Source organism: Anser anser (genome assembly GCF_964211835.1).
Source record: "Anser anser genome assembly, chromosome: 1".
Lineage (NCBI taxonomy): Eukaryota > Metazoa > Chordata > Aves > Anseriformes > Anatidae > Anser > Anser anser.
The window spans coordinates 104206119-104226460 of record NC_139720.1 but is presented as its reverse complement, the minus strand read 5'-3'; the positions used below and the strand labels follow the sequence as shown (position 1 = coordinate 104226460).

Here is a 20342-nt window from a genome sequence, read left to right as displayed (position 1 = left end):
CTGTGAAACTGTACAACACATGAAGTCACAGGTTGTGACTTTTCTCAGGAAAGGAGCTTCTGAATGTCAAAGGTAATCCACATTCCAGGGCCTTTACCCTTAAAGTAAATCAAACCAGGTTAACGAAGGAAATCCAGGCATACTTAAAACTTTTTATCTACTGATGAAAGCTTAAAAAGTATTCATCTATTGGATATCTTGGTTTTACCTGTGGGTTGATATCTTGATGGATGTTTTGGCCTTACCTGTGGGATGACACACCTTGACGCCATTATTTGAGTTTAGTAGAAAAGTAACTAATGGAGTAAGATTTAAAAAATAGCAAGTCATTGTATGCGAGTCTAAAAGTATGCTTACCTTGCACAGAGACAGTACAAATCATGAGATGGACCCATGTAGTCTCACACAGTTCTCAGTGGTAGCTACTTAAAAAGCTTGTCATTGCCCTGCAGTTACATGAGAAAAATCTAGGCCATTGCGCACCTCAAAAGGAAGGAGAAAATCTTGGAATAAACTTTAGAATCTGTATACTGTACAACATTTCCTAATAACAAGCCTTACCACTCCAAACTACAGCTCTGCAGCTTTGTATTTCTTTGCTGTTGTGGGGGCTAAAATCAGAGTAAGAAAGGCAGATTCAAAGCACATTGCTCTGTCTCCAAACTGGCGCATGTTAGTTGAGTGTATACTAACATGCATGTATCCAGGGAATAAGGCATGTGCTTCCAAGAAGAGTTTGCCAAGTGAGTGAGCAAGAGGGAGATGTAGTGACCAGGAAGTCCCAAGCGCTAAAGAGACATTGAATATTCTCCTTTATGGAGAGTGGAGGGTTGTTTTGTGACAGAGCTCAGTGTTTTCGGTTTTACAGCTGTGCAAGAAGCTCAACTTCTAGTAGGTATCCAGATACCTACTGAATATTCTATCAAGATTAGAGACAAAGTGTTTTCTAAGCATAAATAGGTGTTCAAAGTATCAGGATACAGAAGACCATAACACCCACATGTCCTGTGTCCTAACTCCTCTTTATTAGGGCGTATTTCAGAGAAAATAAACTCTGTGAAAACATTCTGTGAAAGCCCAGTGATTTCTTCTGACCCACCAGAAGCAGTACAGTCTTTCAACCCTATCTGCACAATACTGGCAGATAACCACAAAAGTCCAAGTAAGCCACACTCACCAAACCTTCATGAATTCTTCAACACATCCCTATCTCTTCAGCATGCCAACTATCTTCTTCATGTATAGATTTTAAGTATGCTATTTATTTTTGATAAGAGCTTCCTAACAAGGTCAGAATCCATTCAGGGTCATCTCACATGCTTACAGTTCTCCTTTTTAAGGGGCCTACTTCTCACTCCTTTTAAGAGCTTTTCTTTGCAGAAAAATCCCTTGGTAGCTGAGATGCTACTGTCCAGATTTCCTGTTAGCTGTATTGTGTTCAGGCCTTTTTTATTTTATTTTTTTTCAGTCTGAAGCAGCAAAACTTTATGGGAAGTATAGGAAGTTTCTCAACTGCCTCCAGGCCATCTGGGCAACCAAATTATGAAAGCTGCTGTGGTGAGGTGATGGGAGGAAGTCTCCTGGCCATCTGCTAGTTTTTCATACCCCACCTTCGTTTACACATACCGAAAGTTCCCTTCTGGCACTGGAAGGTGTTTCTAATGGATATCACCTAGAATAGGGAGCACCTATTCCACACTCAGCAGAACTAAGCAAGCTTCAGGTCACTCAACAACCGCACAGGCTGGCCAGTTACCACAGTCCCTAATGTTTGCTCTGAGAGGCAAAGACTTCACTGACAGCTACTGTACACTCCTATCTTAAGGAAGCTTGCTGCACAGCAGCTCTTTTCAAACCCTCTGTTTTGCCAGCTTCCTCAGCCCCTCATGTGCAGCTGAACAACACCAATCTGATATGAAACCACAGCCCGGAAACATCTTTTTGTACTCATGTTTCATGCACTTCACTTCCTTACTTACCTACTCCACCCAAATGCAAGGTGGCAAGACTTTTTATTAGGAGAGGAATCTTGGTAGGCTTGTTTCTACGCAGATCTAATTTCATGGTTGTCACATGACAGAAGCTGAAAAATAGACCCTTGACATGTGTCTATTCAGGGGCAGGAGATCCTGGCACACGTGCACACCAAGTGCATTGTGTTACAATCTTCTATTTTTGTTTATAAACTTCCTATCTGAACTTCAACCAGGTAAAAGCACCTTCCTACCTAATCTTCTTCTGTGCAGCCCAAATATCCAAAGTAGGGTACCTGCCAGGAAGGCAACTGGGAGTCTGTGGTGCCCACTTTGCTCCCTTGTCTTTTCCCGTCCAGTGGCAAAGGAGCACCATTTGACTCCCAGGATGTCTTGGGAAGGATCAATGTTAGAGGAATGCTGCTCAGAGGCCCCATCCAGTTCGTTCATTTTTTTGAATCATTGAACTCAGCCCTGTCCTCTTTTTGTATCAGTTGCCAACAGAATTACTTTCTCAAGTTTTCTGCCTCGCACCAAATGTTTGTGGAATTTATATTTTCATTTGTTTTTCTTGTCCCTACCAGACAATAAAATTCAGAACAATAACGAGTAGGGGAGGAAGGGCTGGCTCTGCCTGCTTTATGGGCAGATATTCTGAGTGGTCGGAGAAAAAATAGATTAACAGTCCAAGCAGTGATGTTGTGGTGATTTTACTTCTCAGGGCAGCTAGCTCCACCATAACTGCTCTCTCACTCCCCTTCCTCAGAAGAAGAGAGGGAGAAGAAAATATTACGGAAAGAAGCCAGACCCAGCCAGACCCAGCACAGTAGTTCACGGAAAGAGTGAACTTCCCCAAACAACTCTGGTCTCATGACTTGCTTCACTTTATATTTCTCTGAAATGTGAAAACTGAAACCAATTCTATGGGAAGTGGGAGGCATAGTCATGTAAATTAGAGTTCCAACATGGGGAGATGACAATCTTCAAAGAAAACAGGAAGGGCCATACACTTTTATGTGACTGGCCCTGCATTTCAAAAAAAAAAAAAAAAAAAAAAAACAGAGAGAAAGAGAGAGAGGGAAAAGGAAAACAGTTCCATAAATCACTCCTAGAGAAACAGTCATTTCAGATTGTTTATAGAAAAAGATCAACATTGAGTAGTGGTGCACAATACAAGAGATGATAGTAAAGAAGGTGTAGTTAACGCTGAATATATCGTTCCATGCATGGGTATGCAAAAAGGCAAGCAAAAAAAGGGAACCACTACAATTCAGAGGGAGATATGACAATGAAAAGGACACCAATTACACTATGCATGGAATTGTTCTGTGCTCATCCCTCTTCACTTTCCTTATTCAGGACCCATTCAGGAATCTGGGGACAGATACAGTTCTGCTCATTCACCAGTATTTGCCATGGGGTCTTAATTGTGATCTTGATCCCATCCTGCAGTACTACCATTGTCCTGGTACTACAAGCCGGTGACATGCAACAGTCTTTTTTACACAAGTATTAGTCTACCCTATATCCATAGTATATGCGTATAGTCTGCTAGCTTTCTGAGGTTGTTTTAGCTAGCTGCTTGATCCCCTTTTGCAACACAGGTGTGTAGGGGAAGCTGTAAGGACATCAGTACTGCATTTCCATGTACTAGAAGGTGAAACAGACATATTCTGTGGGCAATCATGGACAGTACAGTGCATTGTAATGTCTATTAATACCTTCTGTTTGTATGAAACATCTACAACAGCTTTAGCTTTACAAGTCCTGCATGCAAGCAGAGTCCATCGCTGCCCCATATTGCTGTATCTTTTTATGGCAGGAAACTGAATCTCAAAAAGGACATTACTAATGTTTGCTTCTGAAAAAAAAGGAGGCACAGGCCATAAAAAGAGCTCCATGAACACATGCATATTTAGCTCTTCTTTTGTATGGCATATCAGACCAGTTTTTAAAGCAGTTGGCACTGAAAAAAAATCCTGGAGGCCTTGGAATGGAATTCGGATCTGAAAGTGAGATCTGCAGGGTCATGCCCTTATGAAATTCCTAAAATACTCCAGCTTGACATAAAAACTAGAGACAAACAAGTGTCTACACAACACATAGAGAATTTGGAAAGGATTATTGTGGCCTAATGGCCTCCCTTCATAGGACACTGTCTGGAGAACTGGTAAAGTAGTTCTCCTTTGGCTTCCCCTTGCCTGTTCTTACTCTTCAGCTGTGACAGAAAGATGGTTCAGAGGGCCATGTAGCAACCCCAGATCACGGTTAAAAATTATTTTTTTTTTGCTTGGAGTTTGATTGCAAACACACTGTTGTGTTAACTCACTTGAGAAGGTATCCCAGAGATGGGACTCAGGAAGGAGAGGAATGCTTAAGCTAATATGCCAACCAAAAGAAAAATATGTAATCATGACCTAAGAAATGTTTCTCTCTCTTTTTTTTAGACATTGAACTCTGTGCAGATTTCATCACCTGTCAAGTCACTGCATTCTTTTCAAGTTCCATATACTTTATTTCACTTGAACCCAAACTACTGCATGTCAAGTCATGTTTCACATAGAAACTAAGGGCATCAAAAGAAATATGGTGCATCCAACAGAATACAAGTGTGTACAGCAGAATACACAGAGTAGAGCCAGAGCAATGAAGTTTTCCTTATGGAAACGAGAAACTCAGATTGCTGGTTCCAGAGCCGTGGAGTTCTTGTAGGAATCCATCTAGACATCTGCAGAAAGAAAACAAGAAAAGGCACAGTGTGTAATGAATTTTTAGGAACAAGTCAAAGTGCCAAGAGGTCATTGGGAATGAATTGCAACATCTTTTTGTCAATGACATATGCATTTCCAGTTGCATTCAAAGTTGGGATACTGTAAGGACTGTACATGTGAGGGATATATGGAAATGGAATAAAAATTGATCCTTTAAACTCTCTTTGGTATGTTCAAACCCTGGTCTACACTGAGATCATATCTGGACTAGAAACAGTGCCCATAACTAATACAGTAGATTTCAATTCAACGTGCAGTCCATCCAGCACTTGATGGACTTAAATACAGAGCAGAGGTGGGCTGCTTTGCTTGCTTACAGCCAGATTTCTGTTCCAACTATTTCAGCTGTTCCCGTCTTGAAAGCCTATTAACACTAACCTGAACTGCAAGGGGAATTGTATTCTCTTGCTGTGCGGTCATCTGTAGAAACAAAAAAAGAATGTATGGTGAGCTGCAGAACTACATGGTAAGATAATGCCAAGCTTCTTTTTCTTTAACACAGCCATCCCACAACCTTCATTTTTGAGGCTGTGAATATAGGAAGAGAAAAATGTCTAGAATTTTCCTTGACATGTGTCCACTCCAGCTATAAAAGGTACTATTACACAGTGCGATGCCTTCTAATAGAAGGATGTTTCTTTAAACAGAGAACCTTTCAGTAGGTTTTCCTGGAAGCCTCATTTTTTACTGATGAATAGTATTTTCTTGTCATTTAAGAATTTTTAAAGTGTTTGTATAAAGCACAAAAATTCTAGTAGAGGATGGCATAGCAAAGAGAGACCGCATCAAGTGACAGTATTTAGCTCTGTAAAGGCTGGATTAAGAATTCTCCTCCTCTTGACATAGTGTGGAAGGGGGAGCAAAAATGGAATTCAGTATACAACATGTAGACCTACAGTGCAGCTTTCTAAATCTCCAGTGGTACCTTCTGCATTTTGCTCTCAAATTCTTTTTTAATAATTCTTATTGTTATGTCTGCTGTTTTGCCTCATACTGGTCATGGAATAATCAGAGAGAGGCTCACAATAACTCCAAGATTTTTGTGTGCTAATAGTTCATTTAGAGCTTTAAAGGATAAGAAATTATTTTCCTAACATCTTCTCAGACATGACAGCACCCAGTGGGTAGTAGGATCATTACACTGTATCTGAAAAGCATAGGAATAAATTCTGCCTTATGATGGATCAGGGTGGCAGTATATAATACTGATTTTAAACAAATGCCTAAATATTTTCAAGAAAGCTAAGAAGCAGGAGAAGACCCTTTAAATTGACAAAGAAGCTTTCTTCCTGCAGAGACCTAGCCTGAAGTTAGAGCAAGTCAAAGAACACAGTAACTTTGAATATATGTACACCAAAAGATAACAGTGTCCAGCAGTCTCATCCCAAGAAATGTACAGGGACAGAAAAGCGAATGATTCTGCTACTTGAATGTAGAAGTTCTGTACAGAGGAAACCCAAGCTTGGAGCTGCAGGAATAAGTGCACCGAGTAAGGGTTATAAAGGACATGAGTGGAGGGTAAGATAGTGACCCTTTGCCTATGCCACTGAAATCTCACCTGGCTTATAGTAGTCATAGACATGCACTGTTGCTGGTTTCAGGTTCTGTACTTCAGTATCTTCTTCCACTGAGATGTTAAGCTTCAGAGAAGTCTTACCCAGCTAGAGGGAAGAACAGAAAGGAGCAGAAATGTACTGACCATCTCAAAGTCATCTGCATCCTGACTTTATCCCCTCTGCATCAGAGATTTCTTTCTTCACCTTTACATGTTCTCCCCCCCCCTTCCTCTTCTGCCAAAATTTTGACTTGCTTGACCAGCCTAGAGATTTGACCAGCCTAGAGATTTGTATTTCTGATCTCTAAAAGTCCCAACACAAAACACTGCTGTTGCTACTGTGAGAGACCCAACACAAAGTTCTGCTGTTGCAATACCACTACTTGAATACTACTTGAATGAGCAGATAGCTGTGGTCTTCCTCTTACCTCTTCCAAGTAGATTGTGACTTTGTCTGTTTTTATCTCTGTCTTTTTCACAAAGAGTACCTTCTCCAGCTATGTTGGAAGACAAGAGATGAGCTTGGTTAGCATCAGCTCGTTGGACTTGCCTGTTATTTCACACATACTTTGGTACTTGTCAGAGTACCACTACTAATTATGGCACTTAGCCTAGATAAGGGAAGGCCTGCATTCCCTAACTATAAGGGCATTGATATTTGCTGAGAGCACACAGAGCCTTAGAAAAGATTTTCTCAGATTTGGAACAAATGTCCTTGAGCTGTGATCCTACTTTCAGTACTTATAGAAAAGATAAAGCCATTTAATAGGAAAATATGATGGATCTTTTAGCTATTTCCTGGAACACTGAAGCATGTCATTAAACAACTCAATGGTATTTAACAATTATGGAGTATCCCTACAAATAAAATAGCACTGGCAACCAAGAGGAATTTCAGTGCATCCCAAATGGTTCTAACTAGGTGTTTTTCAGCTCCTTTCTAACTTCTTCCCTCATACGTGACCTTCACTACTGGACATGACAAAACTGCACAATCAGTTTGGTAAGTAGAAAGTTACCTTGTGAAATAGCTCACTATATCTGCACTTGGTTCATCTAGTTAACTTATATTAAGATAACCTCATAGTAGCTACCATATTCCAGCAGTTCTTTAGAGGTTTGAGTATTTCTGGCTGAGCTACATCTGGAAAGTAGATCATCTTATCTTCAGAGAAGGACAGAGGAAAAAGTCTTACCGCTTTCACAGACCTCTTCATAGCAATGAATCCTGACAGCATCTCCACCTCCACCAGGGCCATGTTACTGGTCCCACGGTCCCCGGTGTAACTGAAGAAAGGTAGGAGAGAAGCACATGAGATACGGAAGGCATCACAGCATTTCCAGTGATGGACTACGGTCCAAATTCTGTTATGCTCTACAGTGATGTGAAAGCACAGAAGCTTGCCAAGCTTGCCTAGCTAATAGGAGAAATGAAAAAGCCCTATGCCCCATCTACTTGCTCAATATGGAGACAGATTGTGCAGCAAATGTATGATGCTTAATATTCACACTGCCCTCTACAAAAATGGAAGTTATCTGTGATGTTACAGATTTTGAGTGGACTGGTCTCATTTTCTTGCTTTCCCAGTGCTCTGGGAGCTGCTGAGCTGACTGAGATGGTTGCTGTGGTTATGTAAGCCACTGCCAATGTGTTTCACTTGCTTCCCCAGGCCTTAGCTCTCACTTCATGATCTTCTTGTGATACCAGTGTATAGTTAACTTCCGTTTTGTGTGGAAGAGATAAAATATGTACTTTGAGGAAAGGGTGAGATTACCCAGGCCTTGGAGATGTCTAAGGGATGATTAACTGAGGAAACGCTAATCAGCAAGAATGTTATGTTGACATTCTTGAGGGAAGCATCCTGATGTATTCCCTTAAATGTCACCAATCAATGTAATGTGAATAGTTGGCTGAAAAACAAAGATTAGGAGTATTCTAATGTGGACTATCCATGAACTACCATCATTGTAATAGTAAAAATCATGCCCCTGGGCTGGGAGACACCACCTCAACAATGGACCCTTCCTCTCTGAGGATATGTAGAATGATTCTCTCATACCGGCAGTTTGCTGCATATGTAACTAATCAGAGGCTAGGGGATTGTACAAACATGTAAATGTATTGATAAGAGATTGTATAAAGAGTGGCTTGAAAAATCCTTAGGGGTGCCAGCTTTGTGGGAAACCACCTGGTACCCAGTCTTGCGCAATTCTGAAATAAACAATATCTTGACGCACCGTGTGGATTGGCTCATTGCACACCAGGAACGAATACAAACATTTTATCAAACAACACTTGTAATCTATAGAGAATAAGAGTCTGCCTGGTGTTTGTTGCCACAGACAGGAGGTATTTAGGTGGTTTTGGTCATACTGCTGGGGCTTCCACTTCTTTCTGCTGAAGGAAGAGCTTTAAGGAATAACATACCTGACAGAAATGTGGATGTCAAGCTGTTTCCTGACACCATCACACTCTCTTGGTACTGTTTGCACATCCAGGACAAAGGCCTCTTCTGTTTTTGGTGGTGGGGTGTTATAGTAGAGAGTACCCTGGTGGAGGAGAAAACATGTCTGTGAAGTGCCCCACAGCTTCCCTGTAGAAGACAAAGGCCTATCTGTGCTTCCAGTTTTTAACAAATCAATAACCAGCAACTAACACAGCTGGCTACAGCTGTGCTTTCTGTTTAGATAAGCTGTGTTCAGCACATAGGGTTTGATACATCCGCCAAACATAACCCCCAGCTTGGAGGCTCAGTTATCTGTAACCCAAGGCCCCATTCAGTACAACACTGTCGCATTTTTACTGAAAAAAATAAGTTGTGAGAAAGCACATTAGCTAGAATCCTGCCCATAAGGAGAAAGAAGCCAAGCTTCTTCAAGTTCTCAGAACTTAAGGCAATAGTACCTACTTAGAGCCAAACCTCACTTAAAGCGTCAGTGGAAAAACTTAACAGCTCTGTTCATTCTGTATGCTCACCTGTACGTACACACAGCCACTGCCAGTCGCCTGTACTGTGTACGTCCCTGGGACTGCAAGAAGAGATGCCTGATGCAGGACCAACTTGTTGTTTCTGTGCACGTGGAACTCGAATGGAGAAGCCTCCTTTCCTTTCACTGTCACATTTACATTTCTCATTTCATGAGGAAACAGGGCTGCATACTGAGCCAGTGCCTGCAGGCTAACAACTGTGTCCTGAAGATAGAAAGAAAGTCACTTTGGTATGAAGCAATGCAGTACAAGATCCATCACACTAATCCAGGCACTACATGGAGAACCACACACCTCATGGCCCTGCATCACGCTGTGATGCGGCTGGGGTATGTACCATTAAGTGCACAGGTAGCAGGATGACTTCTGTTAGTTGGCAAGGGTGGCTTCAGAACCTTAGGACTGGCAGTCACAGACTTAGGTGATCCCAATTATACCACAGAAAAGAAGGGCTTCCCCACAGCACTCCCCTTCCCAAACAGGGCTCATGTGTGCCTCTCTGCAAAGGATGGATCTGGAGTGACATGCACATGCGAGACACATGCACATCACTCCAGGTACAGTATCTCTCCTTCCCCCGTAACTTTCCCCAGCTTGTTACCTGTGTGGAAGCAAATCCCCCACGGGCATTTCTTTGTTCACTGAGCCAGCGGACAAGCTTGCTCACTGTGTTTTCATTGACTGCCAAGTCTGGGTTGGAGACATGAGCCAAAAGGATGTAGGCTACTGTCTCAATCATAGAAGAAGAAGATTCTTCACTGCTGGAATCTGATGTCAGATGCTCTGCTGTTGCAGGGAGAAACATGTGGAAGAGGAAAACATTAGATCCCTATGAGCATTAGCTCATCCTGTGCCAGTAGCCCTGGAGGACTGGCAGCTTTCTTTACAACATCAGAAATGCCTGCAGCTTTCTGGACCACCTTAGTGTCCAGAAGCCAATCCTTCCTGAGGTTTTTTTTTTTTGTTTTGTTGTTGTTTTTTTTTTTTTTTTTTTGTGCTCTGAAAGGCCATCTAGCTACGTTAGACTGCACTTCTTCCTTTGAAAGCACAGGAGATCCAGGTTGCATATATAGCCCCAAATCCTCATCAGTTCTTCTAAGAAACTGTTCCTCTGGAACTGATTGGTTCTCAACACAAGCTTTTTGTTTAAAGTGCCGTCCTGGTCTTACTGAGCTCTGTGTATATTGAAAGCTATGTCCTGTTAGTGGTGACAGTGACGAACCACGTCCAATTCCCCTCATCCCAACCGAGGATGAGGGAACCATATTGGTTTTCACTCTGCACCCATGAACTGCTTTCTCAGTGATGTGCTGTGAGGAGGGTGGATTCTGGACAGTGACTAGTTCATTAAGGTCATTAAGTGGTGTAGAATGCATAACTCGACTCTGAGAGCCTGAGGGCATTTTTGGTCTGGCATGAAGACACAACTATTTCTTGCCTTAGAACCTAGTTTTACACTCTTGTAGAAGTCCCCAATGCAAATTATTCCCATCCTACAGTATTTTTGCTGTTTCTGCACTTACCTGGGATAATCTAACAGGGTTCTTCATGCTGAGAAGCTCTAGGACTTACCTGCAGTCAGTTGCATCTATTGTACAATAATTGGTCACTCCTCGAGGGAGAATTGCTGGCAGGCAACTGGAGGAGCAAGACTACCCAGCTGATTTTGTTGCATCCTACCTATACGGTGGATATGCTGGGACAATTTGAGATACTAGTGGGTTTCCACCTATGGTCCAAGCCTACAGGCGCTGAATGCACTTGAGTCAGGTTGAAAGCTTTGCTGTAGTGTTGGTAGAGGGTATCTAAAATTCAGCTAAGAATTTTGATTAAGTGTGCTACTGTAGAAATCTTCTGCAAATATGTGGAAACCTGAAGTACTAAGTCTATTTTCAAAACAAATTTTCACTTTTGAATAAAAGAATCACAAAATCAGTTGTTTGCATAAAACCAGCATAAAGACTTTAGAATTTAGCTTAGGGTCTTTAAAGATTTGTATTACTTCATCATGCTTATCACAGTGGAAAGTTTTCACGAGGCATTTTTGATTTGTTACTTCCAAGGTGACGTAAGCAGAACAATTTTTTCATTAAGTGGTAGAAAGCCTCTGGGAGATACAGCCATAGACAACCTATAGATTAACCTTGATTCTTTAAAAAGCACCAAATTTCTCTTCAAGATCCAACTGTAATCCTGTTAGTGAAGATAACAGAATCCCAGTCACCTCGCCATGGAAGTTATGTCTCCAGCCAACAGAAGGTAGCCCTCTCAGGCAGGGATTCTCCGGCAGACAAACTGGCTGCTGCTGGTAGCTGCTCTCACATCCTCAGACTCAGCAGGCAGGACACGGACACATTTAGACAAGTATAACAAACACTTTCCTTCACTTACAACTCCATTGCTCTTGGCAAGTCATTGCTAGCTATTATCAGTGAAAGCAAGAACCAAAGAAAACTATTGTTTGACCCATAGGCAATTTGTAGTGTTCCATGCCCTAGGTTCTCAAGGGGATATTTTCCAAAGCGCTCAGTAAGTTAGAAGCATCAGACTGACTGAATATCAGTGAGGATGTGCTCCAGTCACTCATTCCATATGTACCTTTTCAGTAGTAGCTCTAGTGTGTGCAATTCTACTCCTTCCAGTTCTCACACCTGCCACCCTATTAAACCACCTCGGCAGCTTGAATGGATATGCAGTGAACTACACTGGTAGTTGGTGTGGCTGAAAAATACTGTCTTCTTTTTTCTTCTGTTATTTTTCAGTTCTCGGTGTAGTTCACCATACTGCCATATGAACAGATATGGGGAAGAACTTAATTAAGCCAAGTCAGGTACTGCTGTTACCAGCTGTATCACCATATGCTTAGGTGATTTCAAACCCTACCTGGAATCTTCATTCGGGATAGAAGTCCAGTTGTTTGCAAGTTAAAGAGACAAAAGGAAGAATTGAACTAAAGATTCATAAACCCAAGATCCCTGAGCTGAGTAGAGCAGCAATGTGGAAACTGTCAAAAGGCTTGAATGTCTTGACCAGCAGCTGAATAGCCACAGTAAGGCAAGTTGCCTCTGTGAGGTCTCTTGTATTGTGTATGCATTGCTGAGGAATGATGGGGGCAAGATTTGAAGCCAACTCTTCCTAAAGTGAAGTGAGACTTTGACCCCACAAATTAAATGTAGATCGCATCTGTTCCTTTTGACCAGAAATTTTCTCTTGGGTCCAAGAAATTGTCTCCAGAATTCTCTCCTAAATACTAGAGACCTTTCACAGCTTCAATAAATTATCATTTTCTGACACAAAAGCCAATGTGAGAAAAGTTAAATTTCCCAATCCACTATAATTAAATCCTACCAATATCAGGTCTTAAACACACTCTCTTGAACCCATTCTTCTATAAGGCAACAGCCTACCAGTTTCCTTCTCTAGCTTATCCAGGAGCTGTTGTCTCATCTCCATATCCTTGGTCAATGTGAAGACATAAGCCATCAAGGCCTTGACATAAAGGTTGGTCTCATCAATTGTTATATTCTTGAGGCAATGCAAGGCATTATCCAGCATTGTGTCCTGAGAAAGGAATCCAAACAGAGTAAATTTTCTTTGGGACTTTTTGTTGTGAAATAGTATCAACAACACTGAAGTATCCCATCCTTCCTGCAAGCCCTGCATCATTTTCAGAGACAATTGTTCCCCCTAAGATTATCTGGGAATGGCAAATGCTCTGCTTGCTGCAATTCAGGCCATACACATTCCCCATGGTAAAAATTTCCTTTTGAGCTGATCATGTCCCAAGGTGGGGCATGACAGAGCCTTTCACCTGTGTGAGTACTCCCTGAACCCACAGACCTTGTGAGGAATGATGGGTGGAGCATGCTCCCAAACCCTACAAGAGTTCGAATGTAACTTACATTCTTCTCCAGGTGGAGCTCCACAAGTGCAGCAGTGATATAGGCTGTTAATGAGACTGTATCATCCACACCACCCTGCGAGTCACACAGACAGACATCAGAGAGGGACAAAACCAAACACTGCTTGCATACAAGCATTGTGTGGAATGTTATTGTTTAACCACTGAAACTGCCTATGGATAGCATATTTGCCAGAGTGTAGCAGCATGCTTCTGGACATTCTTGATGTAGGAAGTGAAAAAAATCACTCCTGGCTCATTTCCTGAACATTGCAAAAGTCTGGTCCTGAGAACAGCCTCAGAGCCATGCAGCATAGGCATGCAGTCTAGGCATGCCTTCTCATAGAAGGGAATGAAACAAAGAGTCCATAGCATCATAGAATGGTTTGGGTTGGAAGAGATCTTAAGTATCACCTAATTCCAACCCCCTTGCCACAGGCAAGAATACCTTCCACTAGATCAAGTTGCCCAAAGCCCCATCCAACCTGGTCTTGAACACCTCCAGGGATGGGGCATCCACAACCTCTCTGGGCAACCTGTTCCAGTGCCTCACCACCCTCAGAGTGGGGAGCTATTTATTTTATAATCTGTGTTACCAATGGACACTAGAGAAAAGGTTTTATGATGCAGGATTTGTATACAAGAAGCAATGCAAGTTTACATACAAATCAGTTGACTGTGAGAGGCCACAGGTTAACATGGGTAAACAGGCATGCAAGTGTCTCCTTCCCCATCAGAGGACATGCATTCTCAGGGAAGTTTTGCCTACATCCTCAGACATGAGACAAGACTGCGTCATAAATGAGGGGGGAAATTTGGGCTGAGATGCTGTGAAGCATTGTTCACACTGATAGCAGAATCTTCAAAGTGCAATAGGAGGGCACTTTGTTGTGACCCAAAAGATGTGTTCAGACAGAAAGCCCATGTTAAGAAATGAATGAAAGTCAGACAAGGATGAACAGTCTACATGTACACTCTGGTTTTATTTTGTACTGCATTAAATTTTTAAGAAAAAAAAAAGTGTAACCCCTTGCTTTGCTAAAATATCAGCTTGTTTTCTTTCATAAATTTGCCTTGTATTTAGTAAGGGTGACTTTGCAATATGATCAGTCTGGATTATTCATACCTTTACAAAAAACAAGAACCCAGGTACTGCCAGAGTGCATGCAGATGTTTGGTACCTGAGCACCAGGGCATGTTCATAGTGTATTTCCAGCTACAGTGCAGGGATCAGTTTTTGAACTGCCAGGCTCCAGGAGAATTTACAGTCAGTGTACACTGCAGGGACAATTGTGTCTTCAGATAATCCCATATTAGAGCACAAAGTCAGGCCTATCTGGACAATCTTTACTGTGGGTCATAAGGCATGAGAAGAGAGATAATCTGGCCAAAGTATTCTAGACAAGCACTAGAGGATACAAATATTTCTCCCTGTGCCTCTAATGTGCCTTGGCACAATCAGCCATGGTGCCATTTGGCTAGAGTAAAAATGAAGAAAACCCAGCAAAGACTAAAGCCTCATGTTGAGGAAATGCATGGTGTTTTAGGCCATGCTTCTTCATTCTGCTCTGGGAAGCTGTCTTGGCTGTGCTAAGCCATGAGGAGATTGCTTTGTGCTACTGTGCACAGCAGAAGAGCCTAGGGAAGTGAGCCTGTCCCTACATTATGTCCCCCCCAATACTACTTCCATGGCTATTGGCCATACCTTCAAGTCATTATTGAAGAGCTTCCCCACACTCTGGAAGCATCCACTGGGCAGTTGGTGCTTCCGCAGCCAAAGCACAGCATCCTGCACATGATCATTATAGATGTAAATGTGAGAGCTGGCCTGCCCAAAGGACCTGGCCACAAAGGCTGTCAGCCTGTGGACAGAGCACGGAGTAATCCTATGTCACAGCCAGGAGCAGAAACAGTAAGGACAATAGGTTTGGGATGACAGCACCAACTCTGGTCACTCACCACGTGTTGCCCTGCGTGTCTGCCTTCCCAAAGGCACTGTAGGAACCATCGTCATGTTTGTAGAGCAGCTGACGCTGGTAACCTGTGAAGACAGGTGCAAGGGCACAACTCTCAGTGTGAAGGCATGTAGCATCTCAAACTTTACCCTTGCTGAAGGAAGCATGTTTTACAGCAAGAGACTTTACCAGTTCCTACAGAGACATTGAACCAAACCTACTACACCACAACGCCCTGTGCATCCCATGGCACCAGTTACCAGTTATCAGTTACCATTGCCTCTCTGATAATACCATTCTCTTGTGTAAGTTCCCATCTCCCAAACATCTGTCCTAATTTATTGTACAGGAAAGAAAGGGAGATGAAGGGAGTAAACTTCCTATCCATGGGAGGCTGCCTAGCATTCAGTGTAGCAGGTTAAGAGGACTGCAAAGCTGGAATGTGATGTGCATTGCAAAATGAGATACAGATAGCAGCACTGCATTAAATTTGGATTGTACTGGACAGAGCTGACACACCACCATAATAAATGTCCTAAACCAAAAGGAAACACTAAGTTATTAAACTCCTATCTATCCCCTATGGCCACTCTTTATTCCAATTAAGCAGCTGATGCCCTCTTTCTACAAGGAAAATGTCTCTCTCTGCCACAGACTGATAAAAGAACAAAACACAGGCATCACATTATAATGCAAATCACGTTATAATGCAAATCATTAATTGCCCACACCATTCTTAGAAAAACATGCTTAATACCTCAATAATAGCCAGAGACAGAGGTCTTGTTTCTTCAGAAAGATGCTTTACCTTTCTTGAAACAATTTCCTATACTGTGCAGTATCTTTGGCATAGCTCTGGCAGTGTTTCCTCTCCTGCTGTGAACCCAATAAACCAATGCCCCACACTCCTGATTTGTAATACCTTCATTTTGCAGAAGGAGAAGGAAGGACAATGTTTACCAGTTCTCAGGAAATACAATGCTATATCTTCAACTTCTGGGTCCAATTGTTTAGTCTTCTGCAAGTACTGGAGTATGAAGATGTTTGGTGCAAACTGAACCATGTTCTGTTCACCACAGCCAAAGGGCATCTCAAGCAGCTGACCTAAATTCTGAAGTGCTGGGCCCATGATATCCCCTAAAGTTTGAGGTGGAGGAGATAGAGAAAGAAAAGCACAGGCATTCAGCAATATGAAATGAGGGAACTCCCGCCTTCTCCAAACTCTACTGGAATCCTGGAAAAGAGCCAGCTCCTCATTAAACTGAAGCAATTCATATCACACTCAGATTTCTTCAAATCCTTCCTGGATTGCTCCAGCACAGCAAGGGAAGACTGCATCATTCTGGAAGGAGGCAGTGAGAGACATCAGAGGAGATACCCCGTGTCTTCTGCTCCAGCCACCTAGGGATCACCCAAGATCATTCCATATTGAGAGGAATTACTGCTGAAAAAGTTTACTTGATACACATTATTGAGGCTAGCATTACACCCCCTTCAGTTTATTTTCTGAGGAACTGGGTTGATGCAGCATTAAGACCAAAGTATTATGCAAGCTTTCCCCACTGGGACCCAAGAGCAGGTAAAGCCTTTCTCACCAATGACAGAGAAAGTGGCTCGGCCAGATCCCTCCAGTGTTTCTGCAGGCAGGGTCAGGGAGAATTCTTCAGAGACTGTGTTATCTGAGGAAGGCAAAACCCGGGAATGTATTCAATGGAAGACTTATCACACACAGTGACGGCGGCCTCCTCCATAGGCAACCCCTAGTGAGCATGAGCGGTGAGGGCACGGTGTGCCAGCTGGGTGCAGCAGGGCAGGGCACCCCCTTCACTGGCAGAGCAGGAGGCCCAGGTACACTTTAACCCCACAACCTGGCACCATTCCGTGACTACCTGTGCAGGTCAAGGCATAATGGAACCAGATAGCTGGTTCCAAGTGCAGTCTGCAGGGAACCCATAGCCAAACAACCAAAACCTCCCCCCAAAACCAGCACATGTGAAAGGGAGAGACGCCAATAGCACAGAAGAATGGGAGCTTGCAATGGCAAGGGCCAGCAGGAGGAAGTCTTCACACAAAGCCTGAGGTGCCCTTGCAGAACTGCTTCACCCCTCTGCTGATTGACAAGGAAAGACCCATTGCAGGGGGGATGGAACTGAGTAAGGCAGCCCGATCTGCTCCCCCATAACAACTAGTGAAACTAAAAAAAGGTGACGGGTGATTGTAATAAGAGACTCTCTTCTGAGAGGCACCCTTCTGAAGCACCCATCTGCTGACCTGATCTGCTGACGTGATCTGCTTCTTATAGAAGTCTGCTGCTTACCTGGGGCTCAAATCAGGGATGTCACCAAGAGATTGACCAGACAAGTGGCATTCCACAGGGGTCAGGATTGGGACTGGTGCAGTTTAACATCTTTGTTGGTGACATAGACAGTGGGATTGAACGCACCCTCAGCAACTTTGCCGGCAACACCAAGCTGTGTGGTGTAGCCAACACACTGGAAGCAAGAGATGCCATCCAGAGGGACATGGACAAGCTTGAAAAGTGGGCCTGTGCAAACCTGGTGAAGTTCAACAAGGCCAAGTGCAAGATGATAGGACAAGGAGTTATGGCTTTAAATTAAAAGAGAGTAGGTTTAGATCAGATATAATGAAGAATTTCTTTACTGTGAGGGTGGTGAGGCACTGGAACAGGTTGCCCAGGAAAGTTCACTTCAACTTCACGATCACAGACCTTCATAACACTCCCTCGAAGTGTTCAAGGCCAGGTTGGATGGGCCTTTGAGCAGCCTGGTCTAGTGGAAGATGTCCCTGCCCATGGTAGGAGGGTTGGAACTAGATGATCATTAAGGGTCCCTTCCAAACCAAAACCATTCTATGATTCCATCCTGCTCTCATGATGGACAGCAGTCAGGGATTTATGTTCCATACCTGTAGCACAGAGAAAGGCATTTTGCATCTTCTTTTGTGATACACCTCCTGGCTGCAGGTGAAGAAAGAGTAGTTCAGAATGGGAAGGCAGGAAAGGAAGTCTCCATGACCCAGTAGGCCTGTTTCCAAGAAAGGGCTGAGCTTCCTCTTGTTAATCGCCTCATGGGATAACTCACTGTCCCCAGGTGTTCTCCAGACTGGGTCTGACTAACCTTCACAAGCAGAGGTTTTATCACTGTGTCTGTCTTTCCTCGCAATGGTGTCACAGCAACGTGGTTATCACACAGATCATGTGAATCTTCTGCCACACTGCTTACCGTGATATTCACTTTGCCTGCAAGAAGCAAAAGGGTACGTTATTCAGCACTTGCAGCAGAGATATCTATGTACAGATGACAGGACCAGACACAGAGGCAGGCAAATTTCACACTTCCTCCCACTGTTGCCACACATCCCTCTGCTCAACCTCACCCAGTCTGGTGGCTGTCACATTCCACACAAAGGTTTTTGTCTCATTGGCACAGAGGCAGCTGGTGAACTGGTAGCCTGGACAGGCATCCACCTTTAGTTCTGGGGTGTCTTTGAGGGTGGTGTGCACCTGAGTGTGGTAGGGTGTACAAACACGCATTAGCGTAGAGTAAGTACCGGGCCCTGCTCAAATGAGCAAATACCATGGGTCACGAAATATAAGACTGTGCTTTGTGGCCCAGATGCCAGTATCTGCATCTCCAGAAGCTCAGAGCTTGCCTTTGGGCTCAAGCTTTTGCTCCAGCAGAGGCTATGGGATTGGGGGAATACTCACTTGGATACAGTCCTTGAGGTAGTTGAAGACAGTGGCTTTTAGGCTGAAAGTCTCTCCTCGGGACACAGAGTAGGGCAGTGACAGATCTACAAAGAAAGGCTGGAAGACCCTAAGCATGGCCAAAGGAGAGAGCCCAAAGCCAGTATCAGCAACACAGAAGGTATCGGTATGCCATTCTTTAATAGTGTCGGGTACAGTAAGTTGGAGAGATGCTTGCCCGTCATCACTACAGCAGGAAGAAAGAGAGGACAACTTGCTCAGGAGCAGTCAGAATTTTCCAGGGGTCTCTCTGGGGAAGGCAGGCAGAGACCGTTACCAACCCAACAGGGACCAAATCCCAAATCCAGGTTTCTGGGAAACGTGTCCGTGGTTCGGGCTTCTCTGTGTCATCTGACCGAGGTACAGAATCAACACGGCCAACATAATTGTCTGCAGAAAAGCAAGTGGTACATCAGAAAATAGCATGTGTCAGTACAGGTGAAATTGCTTCTTCATTTGCAGGCAATCTAACACAAACCATAAATGACCTGCGACACAGAACAGAGTATGCAGGATTGGCTTTTCAGTGACAATATGACACAGTGTCTGTATCTTTGGGGAACACAACTTTAGGGAGAGAGAGTTGGATGGACTTTAGCCTGAGGCTCAGTCTGACAAATCCAGAAAGTTCGGTCTGGATCCAGAAAGGGACAGAACACTTAAATGGAGTCACACTGTTTTAAGCAGTCTGTGAAAATACTGGTGGAGAGCACACTACATTTTCTGTGAAGAGTGCAGAACCCAGGGACAGCCAATAAGGCACAGAGATTTGAGCTTTTATCTGTGATATATAAATCAGGTCCTTTAAACTGAACACAAACATCACTCCTTTCATACACACACAAAAGAGAAACACAGCAGGGTGGAAGTCAGCCATCTCAGCTGCAGCCTGGCTAGGACTGGGAGAGGAGAGCCCCTTCAGTCAAGGAGATGGGCATTTCCATTACTTACCAGTTACACTGTCTTTGCTAGACAACATCTTTTTCCTGAAGTCTCGTTTTATACAGGAAACTGGTTTCTTGATTTTAGTATTGGTTAATATTTTCATGCGCAACATCTGGAAAAACAGTAAGAGAATAAATCAGTGATAAATAAAAGGGAACAGGAATGTTGAAAATACTTGAGATAGCAAGAGTAAGTGAGTTGTTCATAGATGAAACAATTAAAAATGCTACTTGTTCATATGCATATGCATAGACTTACAGATTCACACTCCGGGCAGTGCATGAGGAATGCGCTATGCTTACTCATAAGTTTAATCTTTCCCCATAGTCCCCAGGTGAGTGTGGACATGATGGAGAAGAACAAGGCACAGATGACTTTTAGCAATGAAAGTCAAAGCAGCTGAAGTTTGCTAAGAGTAAATTCTTGTAGGCATTCAGGATGGCATACTGGCAATCACTGTCTCAGGAAAAGTTTGGTACAAATGCAG

General features: G+C 43.2%; 1 protein-coding gene across 2 annotated transcripts in view; it reads right to left on the bottom strand.

The window, feature by feature from the left end:
• Positions 1–4427: 4427 nt before the first annotated feature.
• LOC310892439 (alpha-2-macroglobulin-like protein 1) overlaps positions 4428–20342 on the bottom strand; it is a 29782-nt gene continuing 13867 nt past the window's right edge. The window contains exons 18-37 of one of the 2 annotated variants that reach the window (XM_083820213.1): positions 19862–19967; positions 19192–19300; positions 18872–19097; positions 18541–18667; positions 18282–18403; positions 18070–18121; positions 16740–16823; positions 16105–16281; positions 15149–15230; positions 14895–15051; positions 13191–13265; positions 12696–12849; positions 9890–10074; positions 9277–9492; positions 8728–8849; positions 7496–7586; positions 6728–6796; positions 6303–6405; positions 5123–5164; positions 4428–4701 (exon numbers count right to left, since the gene is read on the bottom strand). In XM_083820213.1, coding sequence (XP_083676339.1) covers positions 4694–4701; positions 5123–5164; positions 6303–6405; positions 6728–6796; positions 7496–7586; positions 8728–8849; positions 9277–9492; positions 9890–10074; positions 12696–12849; positions 13191–13265; positions 14895–15051; positions 15149–15230; positions 16105–16281; positions 16740–16823; positions 18070–18121; positions 18282–18403; positions 18541–18667; positions 18872–19097; positions 19192–19300; positions 19862–19967 — 2307 coding nt within the window. In that variant the 3' untranslated portion in view covers positions 4428–4693. The remainder of the gene's footprint in view (positions 4702–5122; positions 5165–6302; positions 6406–6727; positions 6797–7495; positions 7587–8727; positions 8850–9276; positions 9493–9889; positions 10075–12695; positions 12850–13190; positions 13266–14894; positions 15052–15148; positions 15231–16104; positions 16282–16739; positions 16824–18069; positions 18122–18281; positions 18404–18540; positions 18668–18871; positions 19098–19191; positions 19301–19861; positions 19968–20342) is intronic. The other variant, XM_083820212.1, reaches the window with a different exon arrangement.